We start from the raw sequence: 27,033 nt of genomic DNA on the forward strand, positions 1-27,033 counted from the left end.
AAAATCTGGGTTTCCAAATCTATTAAAAATGGTCTTTGGCCAAGAAAAAGAAGAAGAAAAAAGAAAGAAAAGTCTGTAATTACGAAAGTTTTATTATTTTATAGACTGCTACAAAATGTCTGCTAGTAGTTGTTTTTTTCAGTTCAGTAAATAAATCCATTTAAAGCGACATCTAGCGGCAGAAAACGTGAACAGCACTTTAGGAACTGTAATGTCGCGACTTTCACCGGCAGAGGGCGACATTGTAGCGCTACTGAAATCCACCTGCTTAAAAAATGCCACTTCCAAGTGATCATAAAGGCAATAAATTAAAACGAATGTGAACAAGCTAATGCAGTAACTACTGGCTAATTAGCTTTTTTTTTGCCTGCAAGTTTTTTTTTAATTCATTGTCATTGGCTCTCAGTTATTAATCAACTGATACATTTAACTGTAATGATTTTACACTATGTTAATTTCTAATTGGCTGATACGGCTTTACTTAATGCGGAAGAGAATTACCAAAAGTTGTGAAAACACCCACAACGAATGTCCCTGACAGGAAGTGACATGATCGTGCTGTATATTAGATGAGGAATAAATCGTATTTACAATATAAGCTGGTGCAATATACAGAGAACCGCATTCAGAACGCTCACCAAACTTCATGCCGCTGAAGTCTCTATTTCCAGATAAGGGAGCTGTCCATCCAAATCTCACTACCCAGTGAGAGTAAATCGCAGTTAAGCCCCGCCCACACGTGAGGTTTGTGCCAGAATTGCGAACGTAAACTTGCGCAGCATAAAAACGAAAACTCTGGTCTGGCGGCGCGTTCGTACACCGTAACTAGCGAAAAGAAAGCTTAGAAAACTGTTAGCAACGAATGTTGTTTATTTGAAGACCACGTTAAATTTCTGTCACGTGTTCAGAGAGTCGTTTCTTAAAAAGTTACGTTCAATACTTTTGCCACAAATTTTAATTCCATATGTTATTGCGTAAAGTTCCTCTGTTCTCCAGGGGCAGAAACCAGCACTGACTACGTTTACATGGACAGCAGTAATCTAATTATCGACCTTATTCTGAATAAGACGATATTCTGATTAAGGTGTTTACATGGACAGCAGTAATCTAATTACTGACCTTATTCTGAATAAGACAATATTCTGATTAAGGTGTTTACATGGACAGCAGTAATCTAATTATCGACCTTATTCTGAATAAGACAATATTCTGATTAAGGTGTTTACATGAGTTGTTTTTAGAATATTCCTTTCATGTTCCTGTTTTACGTGTTCTAGAACATAGACCGATTAACATCACGCGTCATTACATCCCCACGCCGTCCAGAATTTCACGTATCGACATACAGTTCGTCTTCGTTATGGGACCGTATACAGTTTTGGGTTTCATTTTTAATTTCGCGCTGTACGTGTAAACAGACGATTGCTTGAAGCCGTGGGCTGCGTCCCAAACCGCATACTTGCCGTCTATATAGTAGCCGAGGTACATGTATTTCTCCTACTATATAGTAGGTAAGTACGCGGTTTGGGACGCAGCCGTTCTCTCTCGTTTGCCGTCAAACGGTCGAGCGCTGCCGTGTGTGTCCGTGTCCTGTCGCACAATGCGGTGAAAACGCCCACACGACGTTAATAGTGTGATTAATGTGTGTACATGTCTGTAATGCGACTAAAACAGGAAATACTCCACACGCCTTAATTCCATTCGTGTTTACTCCGAGTGTGACTTTAATCGGATTAAGGTCATCAATGATCTAAGAGTATCGTCTTAATCGGGTTAATATCGGATTATTGTTGTCCGTGTAAACCTACTGATTGTTACAATGCACCGACATCGGAAACTCCTTCCGGAAACGTCACCGTATCATACCAACGGGCATACGTGTTTCGTCGGTAAATAACGACTCGATTTTTCCACGTGATTATTATTAGCACAACGCCTGTGAATCAGCTGTTACTATAGAAACGTTAACCTATCGGAAGGAGCGCATCCGTGTAATGAATCGACACCTTCTGACCAATCAGAATCAAGAATTTCGAAGGGCTGCGGTATATTCGGAGGTGACGCACGGCTTTGTCCCGGCGAGAGGTGGAATGGCGAATGCTACAGCGTTTGCAGTGGTGTTTATGACTGATGAGCAAACTGTATGTTATTGGAAGAAAATCTATTTCTCCAAAACAGCGTTATCGTGCTCCTGTACGGTTTTCCTGTCATCCGGGAAGATTTCTGTTTGTTTGGGTTCGCGTTGAAGATCCCAGATCGGTCGCGGATATACACGGGCTCGGCTTGTAACGGGGCCATTTTGCATTTTAATGCGTTTTGAATTTCGTTTCAGCAAAGACAGAGACACAACTTACCACAGAGGGGTATTATCACATTGCGGCAAATGTTCAGCGGTGCCTGAGTCACATCAGGGGTACTTGATTTAATTAAAGATTCATTCTCTCCTGTCTCTCTCTCTCTCTCTCTCTCTCTATCGCTCTCTCACACACACACAGTGAGCAGGCGTGCACGGACTGTTCTCTCATCATGTCCGACTTTGTTTTGTTTTTTGTCCGTCTTGAAAAACCATCCCTTCTTTCTCTTTCTACTCTTTTATCCCCCGTTTCTTTTCATGCCTCATCCACTCAGCTCCATCCCCCAACATGTTCAGTGACTGCTACCTAAATATACAAACTGCTGATTCATTGTCAGTTTCGGGGCAAAATTTTTTACGTCTCTAAAGTTGTGTATGTCTGCACAGGTGTGTGTGCGTGTGTGTGTGTGTGTGTGTGTGTGTCCGTCTGTCCGTCTTGAGATATTTTTTTCACTTCTCGTTCATCTTTCACTTCTTGTTTAGGCTGAATGCGGTGCCATCTGTTCTTTTGCTAGCTCTCACATCTCTTTTCTAGATAAATGCATTCAAACACACACACACACACACACACACACACACACACACACACACACACACACACACGCACGTTTTTCTTACTTTGTGAGGGCCTTCCTAATGAATAATGTACTGTAAGCAATTAATGCACTGTTTACACTTGTCCGATATTCCTGACTTTGTGAGGACATTTGGTCCCCACAAGGCTGGGGTTTGAGATGTAGGCAAAACACACACACACTTGCTATTTCGCCTTGTGTGTGTGTGTGTGTGTGTGTGTGTGTGTGTGTGTCTACATCTCAAACCCAATCTTGCATTTTTAATGGCATTTTAAATAATGCAGAGGGACCCATAGCCAGATCTTCACTATTGTGTGTGTGTGTGTGTCTCTCTCTCTGTGTGTGTGATCCATGCATTATTCATTCCGTGTAAACATTCCCGAGTGTATGAAAATGACAGAAAAAATGGTCCTTATTGTCATGACAGGTACTAAAAACGGTTCCTAAAGGTCGTTTTTAAACACGAGCCGCTTGGCTACTTCAATCAGCTCGAGGGAAGTGCATCAGACGGGCCTTCGGAGGGCGGCGGGATCGAGTCAATACGAGCGATGTAGACTCCGGGAGCCGGATTTTCCCCCGAAGGCGTCGCGATCTGACGAGAAACTTTCCAAACCGGCAAAAACAAGGCGGCGAAGGACGAACGGAATACTCAATATTTAAACGTTATTGACTAACATCCGACTTCTGATTCGATCAAACCGAACTCTATATCTTGCGATACGTGTATGACGTCCAGTTAGGAAACGGACGTGCGGTGGTCCGTTGCGTGCGGATCGTCGTCCGTCGTCTCTGAGGAGTCCTGAGGGACTTTGTGCGCGGTTCGGAGGAACCTTTGCGTCCTAATACCGTGTCTGAAAGACGATGTTAAGAAAATAACCCGCTCGAGAAAGCACAACGTCACAACGTCCTAGTAGAGTGTTGCTATACATTTATTCCGGACAATTCTACTGCGTATACACACACTATACGGTCCCTCGAAGGTTTATCTGGTCAGTCAAGGGTCTTCGTTTCCTTCCTCAGAAAGGGAAACACCGAGGTAGGGTTCTATTTAAACGCTTTAAGATTCCCAAAGAGACACGGAGCGAAGAATCCTGCCGTGTGTAGCGTCGTGTTCGCTCCTTGTACTCGGAGAGGTCTTTCCTGCAAGGTGTTCGATTCTCTGCTCTTAAATTGCCTCGAGACATTTCTCCAAATTATGCACACTATTTTTTTTTTTTTTTTTTTTTTTTTGGTATTAAATTTCCTATATTACGCGCAAAATGAAACGCTCGCTCCATTGACTTGATGACTTCCATCGAATTTTTGTGTTTTTCCCGTCTCGCAGTCAGAAGCACCGCACAGCGACGCCAAAGTGGCTTTTAAAATGGCCACGCTTATCATCGCTGCTCCACTAGTCTCACATAATCTCGCTTTCTGTCTCCTCACAGCTTCGGAAAATGGACTCTTAATTGTTTTATGCAGTCTTTACACACACATTTTCTGGCAGTTTAGCGCGCTGTGTGTGTGTGTGGGGGTGTGTGTGTGTGTGTGTGTGTGTGTGTGTGTGTGTCTAAGAGGAAATCCATTTGGTCTGGCAGTCTGATTGAAAGATTTTCAAGGAACAGCCATTAACTCCAGGATCAAAGGCTAACACCTCTTAAAATGCACACACACACACACACACACACACACACACACGTTTGACTTACTATCCTTGTGAAGACCTTCCACTGATATAATTATTAATACAGCTAATTAATGCTATACTACACCTAGATCTAGCCTTAATCTCAGAACCCATAAGGAAACTTAATGGCTTATTTATTTGTTTGTTTGTTTGTTAATTTTTTAATATAATAGCTGCATGATACAATTGGCAAGGCTTCGCGACGGACAGTAACACACAAGAGGCTACGGATCACACAGTTAACACAGAGCAGGTGAGTATAGACGGTAACGGACCAATGACGGTGCAGAGGCGGAGACTGCACAAGCACGTAATAATAAACAAAAGCGCACAGAACAAAACACACCTGGGATCCAGGTGTGAAGTGTGTGTGTGTGTGTGTGTGTGTGTGTGTGTGTGTGTGTGTGTGCACGGTGTCCTTCCTGCGTCTCGCTCCCAAGTCTTCCCGAGATCCGGTCTCTGGATCCAGTGCACCCCTGACCTGGGTAAAGCGCTTGCTGAAGAGAAATCGAAGAATTTAACAAATGAATGAAAACAAAACGATGCACAAACAGCCCGTCGGTTGTATCAGTGATTCTGGATTTAAACGTGTATGCGTGATACAGGAGCTGAACAAGAGGAAGGGACACGGTGACTTCCAGGATAATTTTATTTGTTTATTAGTCTGGATGATGATGATGATGATGATGATGATGATGATGATGATGATGATGATTGGATTTAGATGTCCGGTAGGTGAATGAACAGGGAGCAGCTCTAGGAAATCATCCGGGTTTCACGCTCTGCTGGAAGAACAGGGTCACGGCGCTCTGAGAGAGAGGGAGAGAGAGAAAGGCACTAAGATGGGGGGGGGGGGGGGGGGGGGCAGAGAGACAGAGACAGAAAGAGAGAGATAGAGGACAGCGCTGAGAGAGAGAGAGAGAGAGAGAGAAAGATAGAGAGAGGGGGCACAGAGAGAGAGAGACAGAGAGAGAGAGAAAGATAGAGAGAGGGGGGACACAGAGAGAAAGAGAGAGAGAAAGAGAGAGAGAGAAAGATAGAGAGAGGGGACACACAGAGAGAAAGAGAGAGAAAGATAGAGAGAGGGGACACACAGAGAGAAAGAGAGAGAGAAAGAGAGAGAGAGGGGACACATAGAGAGAAAGAGAGAGAGAAAGAGAGAGGGGGGACAGAGAGAAAGAGAGAGAGGGGGGCTGGGGCACAGAGAGAGAGAGACAGAGAAAAAGAGAGAGAGAAAGATAGAGAGGGGGACACAGAGAGAAAGAGAGAGAGAGGACGGCACCGAGAGAGAGAGAGAGAGAGAGAGAGAGAGAGAGAGAGAGGCAGTGCTGAGAGAGGGGGGACACAGAGAGAGAGAGAGAGGACAGCGCTGACAGAAAGAGAAAGAAAAAGATAGAGAGAGGGGGACACAGAGAGAAAGAGAGAGAGAGAGAGAGAGAGAGAGGCAGTGCTGAGAGAGGGGGGACACAGAGAGAGAGAGAGGACAGCGCTGACAGAAAGAGAGAGAAAAGGATAGAGAGGGGGACACAGAGAGAAAGAGAGAGAGAGGGCGGCACCGAGAGAGAGAGAGAGAGAGAGAGAGAGAGAGAGAGAGAGAGAGAGAGAGGACGGCGCTGAGAGAGAGAGAGAGAGAGAGAGAGAGAGAGAGAGAGAGGACGGCGCTGAGAGAGAGAGAGAGAGAGAGAGAGAGAGAGAGAGAGAGAGGACGGCGCTGAGAGAGAGTGAGAGAGAGAGAGAGAGAGGGAGAGAGAGAGAGAGAGAGAGAGAGAGAGAGAGAGAGAGAGAGAGAGGACGGCGCTGAGAGAGTGAGAGAGAGAGAGAGAGAGAGAGCATCCGCCTTCATGAACATACGCTCAGTGCGCAGAAACAGAGGCAGAGAGAAGTAGCGCGCGACAGCGCTCGTGCCCTCGTGCTGAAGGTGACAAGGAACGGATTGCTCTATTGGGAACAGAGAGAGAGAGAGAGAGAGAGAGAGAGAGAGAGTGTGTGTGTGTGTGTGAGAGAGAGAGAGAGAGAGAGCAGTAACGGCTCGGTGCGCGCAGCTTCACGCGACAGCTCTGAGTCCCTTTTCTGAAGGTGACGCGGTAAAGAATGATTCATTTTTTTCTCTTCAGGATTTTTGTTTATTTTTAGCGGCAGCAGCGTCTCAGTGTGTGTGTGTGTGTGTGTGTGTGTGCGCGCGCGCGCGCGTGTGTGTTGTTTTGTTTCCCCCTTTCCGCAGATGCTCCGCGCCGTCATGCTGCTCGTGTGCGTGTGCGCGGCGGTGATCACCGGAGCGGCCGCCCGCCAAGACAACGGCAATTTTCTAGACGACAAATGGCTGACGGCTCGATGGGACAAATTCCGTGACGTGAGTTTCGCTTTTATTTAAAAACAAAATATACAGAGATATAGAGATATATCACGACTCTAACAGCCTCGGGTTTCCGTGTGCCCGTGTATATGTATATATGTATGTATGTATGCATGTGCTCGCGCGCGTGTGCCTATTCGTGCGCGCGTATTCGCGCGCGCGTGTATGTGTTTGTGTTTCCTACGTCACGCTGTGAGCTACAGCAGCAGAATGAGGCTCACTCACCCTCTGATTCCGTTTCTGTAGGCTTTAAAACAGCTGAGGTGGTTAGCTAACTGGCTGGTTAATGGCATTAACACCTACCACTGAGATTTATTTCCTCTAAATATCCTGTTAGACGATAAGACGTTTACAGCCATGAACCTAACGCTGAGGTGACGCCAGGCTGTTGTTTAGACATTACATACATTAACATGTACGTGTTTTGTCCGACTCATTACCTTAAAAATGTTCCTAACACTTTACTTTTACTTACTTTTGGAGAGTTTCCGAGTGACGATACTAGTTTTATAAAGTACATATCAAGAGAAATCTATTTTTTTTTCCTCCAAAGAAATACATCAATCTGCCCGTTCACCTGGCAACCCACTGATATTACATGTACAAATAAATATGCACGAATATAAGACAGTAAAGGCGTTCAGCAGGTTATAGGCTACACAACTAACGTCATTTCGGCTATTTAAAGCTTCATCATCCTCGCCTTTTCTTTGGAAAATCTGGCAACTACCGTGCCCTTGTCAATGTCGGTTTCCCTTTCGATGCTCCATTGACAGCCGCGACTCACCCCTGCTTGAACGCCAGTAACTTTTGGGGAGTTCCACACGGCTAAACGTCCCCTCTGCATGTTACTGTTCTAAAGGGAAAAGACGCATATGTAAACAATTTGCAGGACACAGTTTAGTATCCTGCGATGTAATGATTTTTTAAATCGATTTTGTAATAAAATGATGAAGAGATCGGAAGGGGGGGCGCAAACTTGTTGTCGAGAAAAAATAAACACAGACAGAGCATCATTTGGGGACTCGGTGTATTTTATTTCAAATTTCAAATAGAATGTGCGTAAATGAAAAACCCCGCATTCCCTCTCCCTGTGTGTTTTCTTTTTGCTGGGCGGAGCTTAGCCTGCCTTTGATCTAACTGTCAGTGTTGGCGACTTAGCCACTTTTCAGACCCCTGTAGTGACTTTTTTATTTTTGTGCAAAAAAAGCGCCTAGCGACTTCCCAAATGTCGGCAGTACATGGGCACTGTCCTGCAAGCGTGAGGTCTTGCTTTCCCGCTGCACTCGCACCTCTCTCTGCGTCCGCTCTGTCCGGTGATCGGCCGAGAGCCCGAGATTTAACAACGTCAAGGATCTCGAGACGCACCCTTCGTCCACATTTATATCATTAGTACGCGAATGTTTGTAGAACGCAAGACGGATGGAACGCATCATGTCTCACGTGTAAAATAATTGACGCTATTACAGCCTAGTTCTCTTGTTCGACGTAGTTATAGTGTTCAGAAACATTTTCGATCATTCATGTTCCACACCTGTCCGTTATATAGTTTTATAAAAGTAAAAAATCACAAAAGTTTTGAAAAGTAATTAAAAAAAGTACAAAAGCAAAAAAAAAAAAATCTATCAAAAAGATATATATATATATTTACATATATATTTTATATAAAATAGATCATCATTGTACCTGGTTTCCTCCAATCTGGGGGGGGGGGGGGGGGGGGGGCATTCAGAAAACCGCATTCTTTCCAGTCCCACTCCACTTTCACCGTAAACTGTCCTGTAGTCATCAAAATACCGCACAAATCGTCTTATTTTTGCATTAACGTGTGAATCCGTTTAACATCTCGTGCTTTAAAACGTCCTTTTCCATCAGTCATCCGTTACAGGTTATAAAAAAAAAAAATGGTACATTTCAATCCCTCGACATTCACTCGGCCCTGTTACCTGAAAACGCTCACCCGTATGAAATATCCGCAATGTTCCGCGAGTCACGCGTTCAGCATGAAGTTGCATCATCCGGGTTTTCCGACGATCACGGGAAGGAGAAAAGTGCATGCTGTCATTTACGTCGTTTTCAATGACGTTGTGACATGGACTAAAAAGATCACTTGGATAACAGAACAGTCTGGTAGAAATTATAGCCTGGGAGTCAATTACTCATTTTAAAACAATACAACAATCCAAAAATATCCATTTTTTTTGGTCGAACTATCCAAAAGGTGCCTCTCTTTGATAAATGTAGACTTTCCTAGATCGTGTTATGAATCTACAGGCTTTTAAAGCCCTATTTTCCCCTGATTAATCCCTGCCTAATTCACAGCCAATATCATATAGATTGGTTTTTGTGGTAATGAGATTTCCCCCCCAAGTTTCCCCGTTTAATTCGGATGATTCACCTAGTTTTATTTTAGAGACACAAAGAAAGGTTTCAGTTCTCCCTCGACAGAGAGATAATCTGTTACCAATTATTTGAAATTCTGCACTGAGGATTTTTCAACTGCTTTATCCATATTAGATATAGCATATTGCAAATATATATAATATATATATATATATACAAATAAATAAAAACACACACATTGCCTACACAAGCAAAGAAAAGAGAGAAAAGAGAAGCCCCCTGTGGTACCTCATATCTCATAATTTTAGGCTCTGACAAAGTCCTATTTGGGTCATACCACCCTCCTGGGTGTGATTAGTTAAATACGACTGAATTCACTTTATTGTTATCCTACAAAAAGCCATGGCCTTAAGCTTAGTTAACACAATTTTGTGATCTAGTGTATCAAGTGCGCTCTGCAAATCCAGCCAGATCATAATGCAAATTTTCCCATCATCCACTTCACTTCTTACGAAATATTTTAAGTACAAATAGCGTGTATTTGTGGAATGGGCTGACCTTTCTCGAGTCAAGATCCAGTCTTAATGGGGTCAAGGCCAAGGTAATATTGAGTCCAGATGAAAGCGAGGCCAAGTCAAGATCGAGGCCGAAATCCGTCAAATCCTTCTAGAGGCCAAGTCTTTACTTCAACTTCATATACGCTAGAACAAATTTCCATGTATGCTAAAATATGTCTGTTTGTTACAGACAGCATAGTTTCTCACCCTGCCATTGGTAAACAGAATTTTTTAGCAGCCAGTGTCAATGCCCGTTCTTAAATTATAAGCTGAACACCAACCGATGATACTACTTCTCTCCACTAGTTGGCATCATTCACACATTGTTCCAATGATTAGATTAGTATTAGATAATTATATTAGATTCGTTTTCTAGAAGAAGGTATTACTTCTTGGCCCAAGCATTATTTTTTTTTTACAAACGTTCGTTAGAGACCAAGACCATATTTAGCGAGACAAATACCCGAGACCTAAACAAGTCCAAGTACAAATGCGGATACGTTTGAGACATTTCCAACTACAGAAAACGGGACTCGAGTCCTACAACCCAATGTAAAGAATGAAACACTTCGGGGGCTTCCTGTTATAGGAAAATAATCAAAGTCTGGACGTGACAAGCCCCGGTGTGAAGAGTAGCCACCAGATTTGAACAGTTCCTTCAGTTCCTGCACCAGACTCTTTTATTTTTTTTTGCGTCTCTTTAAACGAATAAGACAAGTAGTGCAGCTCGTGATGTTACGGAGAAACCGCAACGTCATGAAGCCATGAAGACTTTCACACGGCGGAAAACCTGAAGTTATAGCTCTACCTTTGATTGCTACGAAGGATCGACACTGGAGACTCCTTCTGTAAATATTGCGCAAACATGGCCTCACTGAACACGTCACCTTAACGACAAGAACTGCACGGTTTAAAATTCTGCCATACGCGTCCTTGCGTCATTTGTTACTATAGAAACAATCACGTGTTGAACGAGCGGCTTGGGCAGTTCAAGCTGTTTGCACGTTTAGCACGACTGATAATTAACCGCACTTGAATCTTTCGTCAAATTAAAATTTAAACACCCAAAACTGTATACGGTACCATAACGAAGACGAACTTCTGGAGGGAACGTCGGAAGGCGTGGCGCCGTGACGTAATGACGTGTGCCGTTAATCCATCTATGTTCTAGAACATTTAAAACGGGAACATGAAAGGAATATTCTAAAAATGACTCATGTAAACACCTTAATCAGAATATTGTCTTATTCAGAATACGGCCAATGATTAGATCACTGCTGTCCATGTAAACACCTTAATCAGAATATCGTCTTATTCAGAATAAGGTCAGTAATTAGATCACTGCTGTCCGTGTAAACACCTTAATCAGAATATCGTCTTATTCAGAATGAGGTCAGTAATTAGATCACTGCTGTCCATGTAAACACCTTAATCAGAATATTGTCTTATTCAGAATAAAGTCAATAATTAGATCACTGCTGTCCATGTAAACACCTTAATCAGAATATTGTCTTATTCAGAATAAGGTCAGTAATTAGATCACTGCTGTCCATGTAAACACCTTAATCAGAATATCGTCTTATTCAGAATAAGGTCAGTAATTAGATCACTGCTGTCCATGTAAACACCTTAATCAGAATATCGTCTTATTCAGAATAAGGTCAATGATTAGATCACTGCTGTCCGTGTAAACACCTTAATCAGAATATCGTCTTATTCAGAATAAAGTCAATGATTAGATCACTGCTGTCCATGTAAACACCTTAATCAGAATATCGTCTTATTCAGAATAAGGTTAATAATTAGATCACTGCTGTCCATGTAAACACTTTATTCAGAATATTGTCTTATTCAGAATAAGGTCCACAATTAGATCACCGCTGTCCATGTAAACATAGTCGTTGAAAAATACTGCTAGCAACGGACTCGGTGCTGAGATGTCACGGACGTTATTTAAAGCGCGCGTTTAATCTAAAGGCGCTCGGTGCTCGCAGAACCGAAGTGCTCAAGCGTACGACAGTTTTCCCTAGCTGCTCACTTCGTTGCTCCGCATTCTCTGTGCTCATTTTTAAACACCCCTACCAGTATGACTGTCGTGCAACCTTGCAGTTTTCTCTTTTTTAGATACCCTTCTTTGTACCCGTGTACACCCTGTGCTTTTTTTTAAAAAAAATTTGCTGTTCAAATGAATTCTATCATGAAGTCTTTTTTCATATGAGTGCTCAGGTTATAGCCATTATCTCCGACCCGGGAAAATAGATGAAGGAAGTAGAAACTCTTGCAAATGAGATGATCAGAAATGAGCATTTTAAAGGATAAAAGCATCAATTTATATGTTTTTTTTTTTTTTTTTTTTTTTTACAAAACTTGTTCCAGTAACTGGATATACCACCTTCAACACTTACAGCCAAATGACTTTTAACGGCAGTGAACCCAGTGCCTGATGATATCTCCTGTTCCAGAGGACTTTCATTTCCGTTTCTGTGTGTGTGCGTGTGTGTGTGTGTGTGTGTGTGTGAGTGGTGATGAGGTGTATATAAGGTTTGGACTATTACATAGGCGGTGTGCTACGGTACTTCCAGGAAAAAGCCAAATCACCCGACGCTGTCTCATGCAATTTGAAAAAGTCTTTATCCTTCTCTCTCTCTCCCCCACTTTGCGTCTTCCTGTCTCTCATTCCTCCTCTCTCCCGTTCTCCGTATCCGTTTGTGCATTCCGCAGCGTTGCCAGAAGGCTCGTACGTACGTCCCAATGCATTCTTTGACTAATCAATACGTTCTCTTATATCTTCCTCATCCCCCCCCCCCCCCCTCTCTCTCTCTCTCTCTCTCTCTCTGGCTTAAAGATCACGTTAAAGATTAGCGGAGCCGCTCCACGTGTCCTTTCAAGGCCAAGCAGTGACGAGTCGAAGCTGCGTGCGGATTATCCTCTCGCTAAACACGACGTTAATGAGATGCTCGATTGGAAACGAGGCGAAACGGCCCGAATTAATGCGGGCTTTAAAACCAGCCTGTTCACTTAAAAACTCATTTATACGGCATTTAGAGATTTAACACCATTTGAGTTCGACATTAAAAGGATAAATACAGGGTGGCGTAGAATCAGCGCCGTAATTATTGGCATCCTTGGTAAAGATGCGGGTAAAAAATAAAATAAAAATGCTCGGTGCGATTGTTGATCCTTCAGGGTCCTAGATCTCGTCTTGTGGATCATCTGACCTCTCAGGTCATCAGGTCATTGTGTTGTCATTGCGTGGACTTGGATGGACATTGTGGATCATTGTCCCGCTGGAAGATTCAACCATGACCCAGTTGTAACGTCTTGGCAGAGGCAGCCAGATCTTAATTTAAAATCTCCCAGCACTTTATGTAGTCCTCGATGCGATGCGTCTTCATGAGAGTCTTTGGAGGAAAAACAGCCGCACAGCATCACAGCGCCTCCACCATACTCCGGACCGGTTGGGATTAGGTTCTGCTGTATAACCATTCTTCTTTTTTTATGGTGATCCCAAACTTCATTTTTGTCTCATCTGACCATAGTACCTGGTTCCAGTCCAAGTTCCAAGTCGCATCTAGTAGAAAGGTTTATCTCTCTAACTTCTGCCTCACTGTGTGTTCCATCAGGTGCAACAGTGGATATGTCTTTTATCACATACGTTACGCAGCTGTTTTTTTTATAGCCGTTGCCCGATTTATGAACGTCAACACACTTCTGTTTCATTTCATTTGTATATTCTCGAATCTTCGACAGATAGCCTAAGGGAATTCGATTCGGTGCGATTGCGCGTCACGTCCTACTTGTACCCCATTGAAACAGGAAGTCGTGGATGACCGCTTAATCGTGAATTTAAAATGGCTGCCAAGTGGAGCAACAGAAAAGCGTTCGCCCTATCTTTGGGAGATCACGAGTTTGAATCCCAAAAATGCCAGGTCCACGAAAACCACACCCATTTCCGATAAGCCCAGCCCCTTCCACTCTTCTTCTCCCAAGTGCTTCCATCTTCCATTTCTATCCAAGATTCTACATGCAGTACTGTGTATTACAGAGCTAAGAATTGTTGTGTGTTTATAAATACATTAAGCAAGTAAAAAGCAGTGTGTGTGTGTGTGTGTGTGTGTGTAAAACATTTACACAGAGTCTACAATGTGTGTGTGGCGAATTCCTGTAAGTATGTGTATTATGTCATAACCCTAGCCGCTTTAAGCTTAAACCTGTCAGCAGCGAGATCTTTCCCAAGGTCAGAAATGAATAAGTGCATTAAGTGCGCACGGAATGCTGTGACATGCCGAATATTTTCTAGCTTGTACGTGGAGGTATGTAGAAACAGGAAGGAAATCGTATTAGATGTTGAGTATAGAACTCACTCTCTGCCTCGAGCTCTTTCTATCGGTCTCTCATTCTTTATCCGTAGTTTTTTTTTCTGTTTGTCTGTATCTCTGCTTTTGTGTGTACGCCATTATTTTTGTCTTAATGGAATGCAGGCTGGCAGCCTAATAGACAGATAAGGTAGAGAGAGAGAGGGAGAGAGAGATGGATTTATACTGAGACAGCTTTATTGTCAGACTCACAAACAAAGCCCTGGACAAACAGGGACAGACAGTTACTGACAAAGATGGGGTGAAGAGAGGGACAGTTCCAATGTGAGAGAGACAGATGATGGGAGAGAGACTGGTGGGGGGGGGTTAGAGAAACAGACAGAGAAAAACAGACAGCTATACATGGAACAGATTAGAGAACAACAGAGGGTGAGACAGGGAGAGTCAGAAGGTGAGAGACCTGGGGAGGGAGAGAGGGAAACGCGGGTGAGAGGCGAGAGAAAGAGAGAGTGAGGATTGACATTCAGAGAGAAAGACAGAAGATGAGAGAGGCAGACAGAGAGGATGACGGAAGATGAGAGAGGCAGACAGAGAGGAAGACGGAAGATGAGAGGCAGACAGAGAGAAAGACGGAAGATGAGAGAGGCAGACAGAGAGGAAGACGGAAGATGAGAGGCAGACAGAGAGAAAGACGGAAGATGAGAGAAGCAGACAGAGAGGAAGACGGAAGATGAGAGAGGCAGACAGAGAGGAAGACGGAAGATGAGAGACAGACAGAGAGGAAGACGGAAGATGAGAGACAGACAGAGAGAAAGACGGAAGATGAGAGAGGCAGACTGAGAGGAAGACGGAAGATGAGAGACAGACAGAGAGGAAGACGGAAGATGAGAGACAGACAGAGAGGAAGACGGAAGATGAGAGGCAGACAGAGAGGAAGACGGAAGATGAGAGAGGCAGACAGAGAGGAAGACAGAAGATGAGAGACAGACAGAGAGGAAGACGGAAGATGAGAGGCAGACAGAGAGGAAGACAGAAGATGAGAGAGGCAGACAGAGAGAAAGACGGAAGATGAGAGAGGCAGACAGAGAGGAAGACGGAAGATGAGAGGCAGACAGAGAGGAAGACAGAAGATGAGAGAGGCAGACAGAGAGGAAGACAGAAGATGAGAGACAGACAGAGAGGAAGACAGAAGATGAGAGAGGCAGACAGAGAGGAAGACAGAAGATGAGAGACAGACAGAGAGGAAGACAGAAGATGAGAGAGGCAGACTGAGAGGAAGACGGAAGATGAGAGGCAGACTGAGAGGAAGACGGAAGATGAGAGGCAGACAGAGAGGAAGACAGAAGATGAGAGAGGCAGACAGAGAGAAAGACGGAAGATGAGAGACAGACAGAGAGGAAGACGGAAGATGAGAGGCAGACAGAGAGGAAGACAGAAGATGAGAGAGGCAGACAGAGAGGAAGACGGAAGATGAGAGGCAGACAGAGAGGAAGACATATGGTAAGAGTGACAGGCAGAAAAGACGGTGTGACAGACAAGCAGAGAGAAAGACGAGTGTGAGAGAGGTGAAACATCAACAGAAGGTGAGACAGAGAGCGAGAGAGAGAGCGAGACAGAGAGAGACAGAGAGAGAGAGAGAGCGAGACAGAGAGAGACAGAGAGAGAGACGTACAGTAGGAGTGTAAATTCACTGCGGTGTTAATGGTGTATTGTGAATGATTAATGCCTCAGTGGTCTAATTCTCAGTTCCTGTGTCTATTCTTTACAGACTTTTAAAAAAAAATACGTGTGTTGTGTGAATTGCCGAGTGTCTTATCTCTCTCACATCATCTCACACACAGTCTGTAGAATGAATTGATCTCTCGGCTTATCTTTTATTTACGTACTACTTCTAGAACGTTCCTCAAAGAAAGGATCAATCATCTCTGTTTTGCATGTGTTATTAAAGTGCTCATAAAAAGCATAATGCAATGATAATTTACAGTGCTGAGACGGAAATAATCCTCAGGAGTGTGTGTGTGTGTGTGTGTGTGTGTGTGTGTGTGTGTGTTCTGTTCCATTAGGATAAAGTGTCCTGTCTGCAAGGCAGGTTAAACAAATCATCCCATCCTTTCACTTCACCTCTCTCTCTCTCTCTCTCTCTCTCTCTCTCTCTCTCTCTCTCTCTCTCTCTCTCTCTCTCTCTCTCTCTGTATGTATGTAGTGAGGCACCTCAACACTTCAAGGTTATTGCTCGGTGTTATTTCCAGTCAGATGTAGCAACGTTGAAGCAGCGATGCCATATTTAGAGACTCTCTTTGTAGTTTTTGCTTCCCGTTGCATTGTGAACCCACACAGGGCTCGAGAAGTCAATAAAACTGCCTGTCATGCAGCAACGCCTGAACGCTTTTCACTTGAATCTCTCTACATTTCTGCATAAATATGACTTAAAAGTCGATGAAGAGAACCCACTTAAACAAATGAGATAATAATATTACACTCGGTCATTTATTCATTGAGGGAAATGATCCGATGTTACATCTCTGAGCGGTGTAGAAAAGCATGTGAACGTTTGTTTTCAGTGGTGTGACCGTCTTGTGCTGCAATAGCTGCAGCTAAACGTTTGCGGTGTCTGTCGATCGGTCCTGCACATCGTCTTGGAGGAGTTTCATCCCGTTCCTCAGTACAGAACAGATTCAACTCTGGGATGTTGGTGGGTTTCCTCACATGAACTGCTCGCTTCAGGTCCTTCCACAACATCTCTATTGGATTACGGTCAGGACGTTGACTCGGCCGTTCCAGAACGTTCACTTTACTCTTCTTTAACCGTTCTTTGGTAGAACGACTCGTGTGTTTAGGATCGCTGTCTTGCCGCATGACCCACTTTCTCTTCAGATTCAGATCATGAACAGATGTCCTGACATTCATTTCCTTTAGAATTCGCTGGTGTAATTCAGAATTCATTGTTCCATCATCTATCCACAAAACATTTTTTCCAATAGCCTTCTGGCTTGTCCACGTGATCTTTAACAAACTGCAGATGGGCAGCAATGTTCTGTTTGGAGAGCAGTGGCTTTCTCCTTGTAACCCTGCCATGCACACTATTGTTGTTCGGTGTTCTCCTGATGGTGGACTCATGAACATTAACACTAGCCAATGTGAGAGAGGTGTTTAGTTGTTTAGAAGTGACCCAGGGTTCCTTTGTGAGCTCGTGGACTATTTATTACACGTCTCGCTCTTGGAGTGATCTTTGTTGGTCTTCGCTCCTGGAGACGGTCTTAAATTCCCTCCATTTCTACACAACATGTCTGACCGTACATCGGTGGAGTCCAAACCCTTTAGAGATGCTTTTGGAACCTTTTCCAGCCCGATGAGCTTCGACAACTCTTTTCCCGAGGTCCTTCCGAGGTCCATATTTGTGCAGAAATATAGACAATTCTAAAGGGTTCACAAACCTTCAAGCACCACTCTATGTAACGTACAAGCTACACCGAAGGGGAAAAAAAAATAAACCCACCTGGTCTTCTGGGGCTTTCTATGATTTTGAGCTCATCGGTGCATTCTTTCTTTTTTAGAACTGTACCAGAAAGTCGATTGGGCAACGCCTAGAGTTTTACGCAGTCTCTCCGAGGGGTTTGTTTGGGTTTTTCAGTCTGGAGGCTTGCGTTACCGGCAGTGAACGCTCTTCGGACTTCATATTGAGCGTGAACCGCAACAGATCCCAAATGCAAACACCACACCTGAAATCCCACGCTAGAAATCAGGAATAACACACACCCGGGCATGGAACAGCTGAGCAGCCAGCTGTCCAATCACTTTCGGCCACTTAAAAAGGGACGGCAACGACGTATAAAACGTGCTGTACTTCTTATACCGATAGCAGATACCAATACGAAGTTCAAATTAATATGAGTTTAAGTCGCCACCAACGTACAAATGAACACAATAGTTTAATAGTTGGTTTTTTTTTTTTTTTTTTTTTAAAGTTAAACTGGATCAACTTAGACTTAAAGAGCATAAAACCCCCAATACAGTCCAGAAATGATACACGTGTAGGATTTACCGTTCCTGAAATTGATTCCACTGCGAACATGCTTTTGAGGCAAAATGCTCTCTTGCTAAAATCAATGCCGTTCCGTTTCAAGGAAAACATTAATACGGGATCACATCGCTCGTATTGCATATTGGCCGTGAAACATTTGTAATAAGTCTCTATAAATAAATGACGGGAAGCACTGCTGCCTCAGCGTAAAGCTATCAGGTTCAGCCCGAGACAAACCTCGCCGTAATGTGCACGGGCCGCACGATAAATAAATAAGAACACAGATGACAGTGATGCCGGACGGAAAAGCGTACGAGCAATCTGAAAACATAACAGTATAGATAGGAGGCGAGACTAACTTTAAAATAAATAAATAAATAAATAAATTTTATACAGAACTACGCAGAAACTTTGTGTCAGGGAAAACTGGCTGTCACAAATATACACCGTTTTATTCGTTGTTGTTTACGCCTCGTGACCTTGGTATGATAACGAGTCTTTATTGGTGACGGATACATTACAGCACAGTGAAATTCTTTTTCTTCACATACCCCAGAATGTTAGGAAGTCGGGGTCAGAGCGGAGGGTCAGACATGATACGGCGCCCCCTGGAGCAGAGAGGGTTTTGTTCAAGGGCCCAGCAGTGGCAGCTTGGCAGTGCTGAGGCTTGAACTCCCCCCCGACCTTCCGATCAGTAACCCAGAGCCTTAACTGCCAAGCCACCACTGGCTTTATTTATACAACAGTAATGTGAAATGCTTGATTCTGATTGGTTCGGATTCAGAATGGGTTCATTTCCTATAACAGCAACTGTGCGTGAGAGCTTAAACCAGCTTCTGGTATTTTTCCGACGTGATGATGTTACGTGTACACGACATGCGTCATGTATGTCTGGCCACGCCCCCAGACCCCCCCTCTTAAAGCAACATGCGATGATATTATCAATCAACAACAGTTAGGGCGTGCGATCGAGTCATGGCCTAGTACACACACGATCTCATCAACCTAGCCTTTACTATCATTGACAGACGAAGTAAAAAGGCACGTCTGTTTTCAGTTGCCGAACCGCCGGCTGAGCAATCCAGCTGTTCTATTTTAACGTCTCTCTCGCACAGCGTATGTGTGCGTTTCTCTCAGCATGTGGAATGTCATATGGAACGATCAGAAAGGACAGAAATATCGCTCTCGGGGCTTCGCGATGACGGGACTCAGAAGTGACAGAATCAATAAAGAACACGCTCGCCTCGAACGCAAGCTCGTTAACAGCCGTGCTTGGAGACGCAGCTTGTGTGGGTGGAAGTGTGTATATCAGTTACCGATGTCCTGCGTGTGTATCTCACTAATATTCGTCTTTATTTGTTTCTCTCTAACGCTTCCTATACTATCAGGAAGTAGAGGTTTGTATAAAAATGTGCTTTGCTTTGGAATATGTAAGATGCAAGGATAATAATACTGAACACCACTATTACAGTGCAAACCGTCACCTAATATCGATGTGTGTTTCAGGAGCCCGGATCGTGGAACCCCGGGAAGCCGCTTGATCAAGGTGCATGAGACGACCTCAACGGTTCATCATCATGGCTACACAAACGCATCGTTTAAGCACAAACGCGCAATTAGTATGATGTATAATAGTTTAAACAGTCCGGGCATGCTTTCGAGGAAGCATTATCTCCGAGTGGCTTTTAGCCAATCAGATTTCGTTCTGGATTTTAAGCTGTACACATTAGGGCCTTGCTGTTTACATTTACATTTATTCATTTAGCAGACGCTTTTATGCAAAGCGACTTACAAATGAGAAATTTTTTTTAAAAAAGCTGTTTGATCAAAAACGCTAATATAATTTTAACATAGTCCAAAATAACACAAAATGTATATCTCCAATTTGTTTGATAGGCAATAAGACAAAACTAGTATTTTCCTATATAAACGGAAAAGGCGGGCTTTGACTTTGGATTTAATTCTTCGCTACTATTAGAGAAGCCTAGCAAACAGCACTTCCTGGTCATGTGACATGGCGTTTTTTGTTACGTCGAAGTTAAAGCCCACCTTTTCCATTTATATAGGAAGATACTAGTTTTGTATTCTTGCCTATCAAACAAATTGGAGATGGTTGAATTGTTGCCGTATGGCAACACCGCGCAGTAAAGGGTTATGGACGCATAGCTCTACGAGTGGCTCAATGAGTGGCCTTTCTTGGATAGTGGATGCTGTTTCTATAGCGGAGTCTTGCCATGTTGAACTCCGGCCTCAGTAGCATCCGAACAAAATGAGTCTAGCATCTCAAATTTAAACTAGCTAACTAGCTAAACTAGCTGAGTGGGATCGCACAGCGACGTGCGCGTCGTAGTGGATGCTAATTAGTGTTGTTTAGTTTGTACGATGATGATGTGACGTGACTTGAAATCATGTGTTCCCCGAAATCAAGCTAAGGTTATTAGTGATTGTACAGGAACCACATACACACACACACACACACACACACAAACACACACACACAAAGGCACTAAAACAATGGAATTAAAGCATGGTGAGGAGATTAGGTTTGAATAATCTGCTGAAGCCAGTGCTGGATTTCGCTAAGACTCTTAACCGTGAGGTCAGAGACCATTCAAAGTGTGTGTGTGTGCGCACGTGTGTGTGTGTGTGTTAGCCTCGTATCATTTTAAAGAAATGTTGTCTCTCTTCTCATAGTACGTTCACTAATACATGAGATGCTTTATTTTAATAATACACCATTATTATTTCACCATTAAATGTACAGTCTCTTCAACAGTTATTGATATGAAAAGTGCATGAATCAAATTATCTTTGGTGTTATCTCTTTTCTTTCGTGTGTGTGTGTGTGTGTGTGTGTGTGTGTGTGTGTGTGTGTGTGAGGTAGCTCTGGATCCTGCCAAAGACCCCTGCTTAAAGATCAAATGTGGCCGACACAAGCAGTGCGTGGCCGACGACAACAAAACGCCGACCTGCGTTAGCCAGACGAGGTAACGACCATCGGTTCCAGGCTTAAAGCCCAAGCTATAGATCACAGTGGATTAGAACCAGAATGATTAGCTCTCAGTTTACCAACAAATATCCAGATCATATGTCTCACAGTTACTCCCAGGGCTTTGTTTCCACAGTTATACATACATACATACATATATTTATTTATTTATTTAGTTGGATGTGCATCGGATTGAGTGAAAATATTGTTTCTCTTACAAAACATTACGACATTTGTTGTATTAAACATGGGTTAATTCATGTTCTTTGTCTAATCCTGAGCTTATCAATGGAACAGGTTTTTTGTATCATTGTAAATTTCCCCAATGTATATGATTACAATCATGGACTCCAAAGTCAAGACATTGCATGTTTCAGCATCTTTGGGCTCCAAGGCTGACTGAATCATCAGCACGTCTCATCGCTTTAAGCATTTAGTGAAAATTGGCTGAAGGAATGGAAATAGTCCTCCATAACAGGAGGTAGCAGGATCAGTAGGGTATTTTTGCGTGCTGCTCTGCTAATTGTTTTATCAATATCTCTCTCTCATATATATATATATATATATATATATACACACACACACACACACACACACTAAGGCATTTTGCTAAAAGTGTTCATTTCCCCTATGTATGGAGACTTTTGGGACATTATGTATAATACTTATAATATAAGACTTACCAATGGTGCAGACCAGACTACAAAACACAACACAGGCAATGGCGTATAATGGCCCGGGAAATGGTTCACATGGTGGATTTTTTCCTCGTTGTTGACATTTACTTCTGACAACTGCAGACTTTCCCGTAATTCAATTACGCACAAGTTCAAGTCCTAGCATTTTAAAGTCTGGAAAAGGATTCCAGCTGGAATGGAGTTACAGGAACATGGCGGACAGCTGGGGTCTGATTACAAACTGAACCGATTACAGCACGGAGCTATCCGAGAACCTGATCGAATCGTGCCGTTCGCCGGGTGAAGAAAACACACTTAGCTGGCGAAGTTTTAGACATTTTTTTTAAGATTGTTTCCACCGATGAGTTTCACTCAACTGGCTCTTTCGTCGACAGATCTATGGTGAAATATATTCATAGTTTCGTATAGTTCCAGGTTGTAACACTACAAAATGTGGACAGCGTTCACACATCTCAGTTCAAGTTAAGGTACAATGTAAAAGCATGAATTTTTAAAAAAAATTTTGACACGTTATAGTACCAAGCTCTGATTAACACCAGAACGCTTTTGCCGGATTTAAACACGGCGTAAAAACGCATTTGCATCGGAACATTCCAGGTTGAATTCGTTTGGCGAAGTGGATCCCTGCGTGCGGCAGAACACTGCAGCACCTCTGATTAGCATACATTATCTTTAAGCGAATGGGCTTCATTTGACGACGTGCGAGTAGCGTATGTGCTCTGGAAGACAATAAGAGCAGCTCCACATGTTCTTCTGCAGACAAGAGAGCGTGTTCTTTCTAAAAGAAAAATACCGTAATCTACAAAGAAGTATGCTCTGACACAGAAAGAAAAAAAACCCCAAAAAACAAAACAACCCAGCCTGAACTGTAATAAACGCTTCGAGGTTTGAAGGTGTCATTCAAGTTTTGAATCACAGCGGAGGCGTGTCCCCATCGTCGTCCGGAGGATTCGGTTCACCGGGATTAGATGATTTCTCTCAAGGACACAACGACTGCATAAAGTTAAACGCTCTAAACCTTCCGGGTAAGCCACGTTCCAATTCCAGGAGCCTCGATGCGCCAAACCAGCGCTGAAATCTCGGTTACAGATTTATAATAGAGTCACAGAGTCACCCCGAGGAAATCGAGAAATGCAAAGTGTAAAGAATTTACAGACCGAGCTCTACTAATTTAGGAACCGTCATTATTTTTTTACGTGATTGTACAGGTTGCGACTTGGACGAACTGCGCGCGGTGGCCTGAGAAAACCCTTCGCAAGGTGAAATTTTGATAGGATAGGAAATAAGTTCCACAGATTTGGAGGCAAATCGTTTGAGGAGGGTATAGAACCTAGCAACTGCTAGCCACAGAACCTGCATGGGCAACTAGCTATCTAGCTAACTCAGTTAATGTTGGTATTTGTATACCGTGACATACAAATTGCCAACAGTGTGTTAATATGAACCCTGACTAAGACCTGTGACAAATGCAGGCTCGTTTACTAGCTGTAAACTGCCTAGATAGCTAGCTAATTGGAATGGCAGCACGGCATGTGAGCACTCTAAAGTGTTTTTTTTTTGTTGTTGTTGTTGTTTTGTTTATAGATCTGGGCTTTCTGTGACTTTTTGGCATTTGAAGTATTATAATGTTCAGCCTGATGCACCATTTTGAGATTTTGGTGCACTTACTCGTATCTGGCCAAGCGCATATTATTCTGTGAGCTCAAAATATTGTTTATGTCCTTTCGAGCAGCTTCTCAAAAAAGGAATCAATCCATCAATCTCAGTAGATGCTGAATAGAGTGGTGCTTGAAAGAATTTTCTATATTTCTGATGATAAATACGACCTAAAACATCATCAGATTTCCTGAAAGTAGACAACGAGAACCCAATGAAACAAATGAGATAAAAATATTACACGTGGGTCATTTATTTATTACCAATATGGAATAGGAACTTACAGGAGATCCATGTAAAGGAGGTTTATTTACAAAATCCAAGACAGAATCCAAAAACTAGTCAAAACAAGAAATTCACAAATAGACTAAACAAAGGGCAACTCCAAAGAATAGTCGAACAACAAGGCAAGGGTTTAGCGGACACGGGAATAGCAGAATACAAGGCAAGAAGTTGGCAATACTTCGCACTGGCTGAATCTTTCAGCTGGTTTATCTGGTGTGCTTTCTGGTGCGCGCATACTTTTGATTACTTTCATCAAGCATCTACAACAAATCTTAGAAGGTAGAACGTGGATATTCATTGGACATGCTATTTTGCATATTCATCCTGGATGCTGATTGGCCAGCGGACAGAATGCCCCAAGAGAATGAAAAGAGAAAGTTTACGTGGTTAACTCAGTTTTCAAATCTAGATCTTAAAGTTTGAACATAATTAGAACGCTAACGTCCGTCGACATTAAAAACAGTAAAGAGTAGATATAGATCCATCTATCTTCTATACCGCGTTATCCTTCTCAAGGTCACGGCGAAACCTGGAGTCTACCCCAGGGAGCATCGGGCACAAGGCGGGGTACACCCTGGACAGGGTGCCAATCCATCGCAGGGCACAATCACGTACACATTCATACACTATGGACACGCCAATCTGCCTACCATGCATGTCTTTGGACTGGGGGAGGAAACCGGAGTACCCGGAGGAAACCCCCGCAGCACGGGGAGAACATGCAAACTCCGCACACACAGGGCCACGGCAGGAATCGAACCCCCGACCCTGGAGGCGTGAGGCGAACATGCGAACCACTAAGCCACAAGTAGATATAGATATGTAGAGATATTCCTATGCCATTTCAGATGCATTAAAACGCGCTAACCGATGTAATTCTTCAAACAGATTACTTTCAATCGTTTCGATTGATATATTTAGAGGTTCTCGAACACACGTACCAAGTCCATGCAAAACGGCGAGTGTTTACTGAGGTGAAAACGAGGGGACACTGTCCTGGTTTGCTCCTAAACAGTTGTCAACAGCAATTGTGGCCACACAAACAGCAACAGGAAGTGTGCCGAGTATGAGCGCACAACATGGCAATAACAAGAGGCTGCTAATGATCTGATGAAAGAAGGGAACGGGGGTGGGTGGGGAAGAGGGGGGAAAGAGCGAGGGTGAAAATGAAAGAGTTGGGCTCTCTTTCGGTTATCTCTTCCACTTTGCTTCACACGCTCTTTTTCCGTAGAGCGACGCATCTTGACACGGAAAAAAAAATAAGCGAGGTCGGAATTAAAACGCTCCACAAGACAGCCATTTCATCTTCTGTTTACTTCGGTTCACTCAAGCAGAAATAAACCTCACACACCTTAGTGGCCACTTGCAGTACAAGGGAACGTATTTCATTCCGGATTCCGAATGAATTGTTTACACGAACCCTACTCAGCAGAATTGTAATTATTACGTCGATTGCTGCAAATCTGGCTCGATTTAACAGAATGGCTTCCAGCGTTATTATTCACGTAACGTACGATTAGAGGCAGGATGCGAGAGCGTGACGGCAGCGTGGTGTTTATTAATCCAGGATTCGTTGTTATAGGTCGTTGTTATATAAGAACGTGGGGAAAAAGACGAGGGTCAAACGGAGAATGTGGGAAATCCGAGGCTCATTAATGCACGACGACGACGTTATTGGCAAGACTTCGCAACGAGACTGAACAGAACAGGCTATATAAAGGCAAACTAATTAAGGATTGAAGACAATACAGATGGACAATCAGTAAACATACCAATGGCAGGACAGGGGCGGAGACAAAAAAATCAAAACAGTGCACATGGTCAGTATAAACACAACAAGAGAGAGCAGTATGACAATTCAACAACTATAATATATAATATAGCAACAACTTTTAGGGTTTTGGAGGATTTTAAGGATTTGGAGGGTTTTAGGGTTTTGGAGGACTTTAGGGTTGAAGGGTTTTAGAGGATTTTAAGGTTTGAAGGTTTTGGAGGCTTTTAGGGTTTTGGAGGATTTTACGGTTTTGGAGGGTTTTAGGGTTTTGGAAGATTGGAGGGTTTTAAGGTTTTGGAGGACTTTAGAGTTGGAGGGTTTTGGAGGGTTTTAGGGTTTTGGAGGACTTTAGGGTTTTGGAAGACTTTAGGGTTTTGGAGGACTTTAGAGTTGGAGGGTTTTGGAGGATTTTAAGGTTTTGGAGGGTTTTAGGGTTTTGGAGGACTTTAGGGTTTTGGAGGACTTTAGGGTTTTGGAGGACTTTAGGGTTTTGGAGGACTTTAGAGTTGGAGGGTTTTGGAGGGTTTTAGGGTTTTGGAGGGTTTTAGGGTTTTGGAGGACTTTAGGGTTTTGGAGGACTTTAGGGTTTTGGAAGACTTTAGGGTTTTGGAGGACTTTAGAGTTGGAGGGTTTTGGAGGATTTTAAGGTTTTGGAGGGTTTTAAGGTTTTTGAAGGTTTTAGAGTTGGAGGGTTTTGGAGGATTTTAAGGTTTTGGAGGGTTTTAGGGTTTTGGAGGACTTTAGGGTTTTGGAGGACTTTAGAGTTTGAGGGTTTTGGAGGATTTTAAGGTTTTGGAGGGTTTTAGGGTTTTGGAGGACTTTAGGGTTTTTGAAGGTTTTAGAGTTGGAGGGTTTTGGAGGATTTTAAGGTTTTTGAAGGTTTTAGAGTTGGAGGGTTTTGGAGGATTTTAGGGTTGGAGGATTTTAGAGAATTTATTTATTTTTTTTAAATAGCACTTGATCCAGCACTTCCTATTATTTCCCGATTTATTTCTGTTCTCATATGGTGCTATTTTATCGTGTGTTTAATTCACCATTTTGTGTCATCTTAATAAAATAGTTCCAATGTCTTGTTCCAGTGTTACATCAACGCGTTCTCCTGTAAAGTAAACATGGCCACGATTTAAACAGCACGCTGACCGAGCACTCATCTGCTACGCATACAGCTCGCTTTAAATGAGTTAATGCATACTGGAGCTTGGATCCATGGCTCGAGACTGAATTCTTCCCAATATTCAGTATCATGTTTTCTTTCTTTATATATAACCTTCTGTCACTCGCCCTTCTGCTTTTCTGCCTTCCCTGTCTTTCAGCTTAAAGAGCATGACTTTCAAGCCTGTGATGGGGAAGTGCAAGAGATGTCCGCTGGCACGTCCTGCACCAGTCTGTGCGACAGACAGACACACTTATCCTACCAAGGTAAAACACATACACATACACTGTTTGT

General features: G+C 43.1%; 1 protein-coding gene across 2 annotated transcripts in view; it reads left to right on the plus strand.

Moving 5' to 3' along the window:
* The first annotated feature begins 6,380 nt into the window (after positions 1-6,380).
* spock3 (SPARC (osteonectin), cwcv and kazal like domains proteoglycan 3) overlaps positions 6,381-27,033 on the plus strand; it is a 29,440-nt gene continuing 8,787 nt past the window's right edge. Inside the window, exons 1-5 of one of the 2 annotated variants that reach the window (XM_017461490.3) lie at positions 6,381-6,678; positions 6,816-6,944; positions 19,691-19,730; positions 21,069-21,171; positions 26,900-27,005. In XM_017461490.3, the coding sequence (XP_017316979.1) occupies positions 6,816-6,944; positions 19,691-19,730; positions 21,069-21,171; positions 26,900-27,005 (378 nt within the window). In that variant the 5' untranslated portion in view covers positions 6,381-6,678. The remainder of the gene's footprint in view (positions 6,679-6,815; positions 6,945-19,690; positions 19,731-21,068; positions 21,172-26,899; positions 27,006-27,033) is intronic. The other variant, XM_017461491.3, reaches the window with a different exon arrangement.

Source organism: Ictalurus punctatus, chromosome 29, assembly GCF_001660625.3.
Source record: "Ictalurus punctatus breed USDA103 chromosome 29, Coco_2.0, whole genome shotgun sequence".
NCBI lineage: Eukaryota > Metazoa > Chordata > Actinopteri > Siluriformes > Ictaluridae > Ictalurus > Ictalurus punctatus.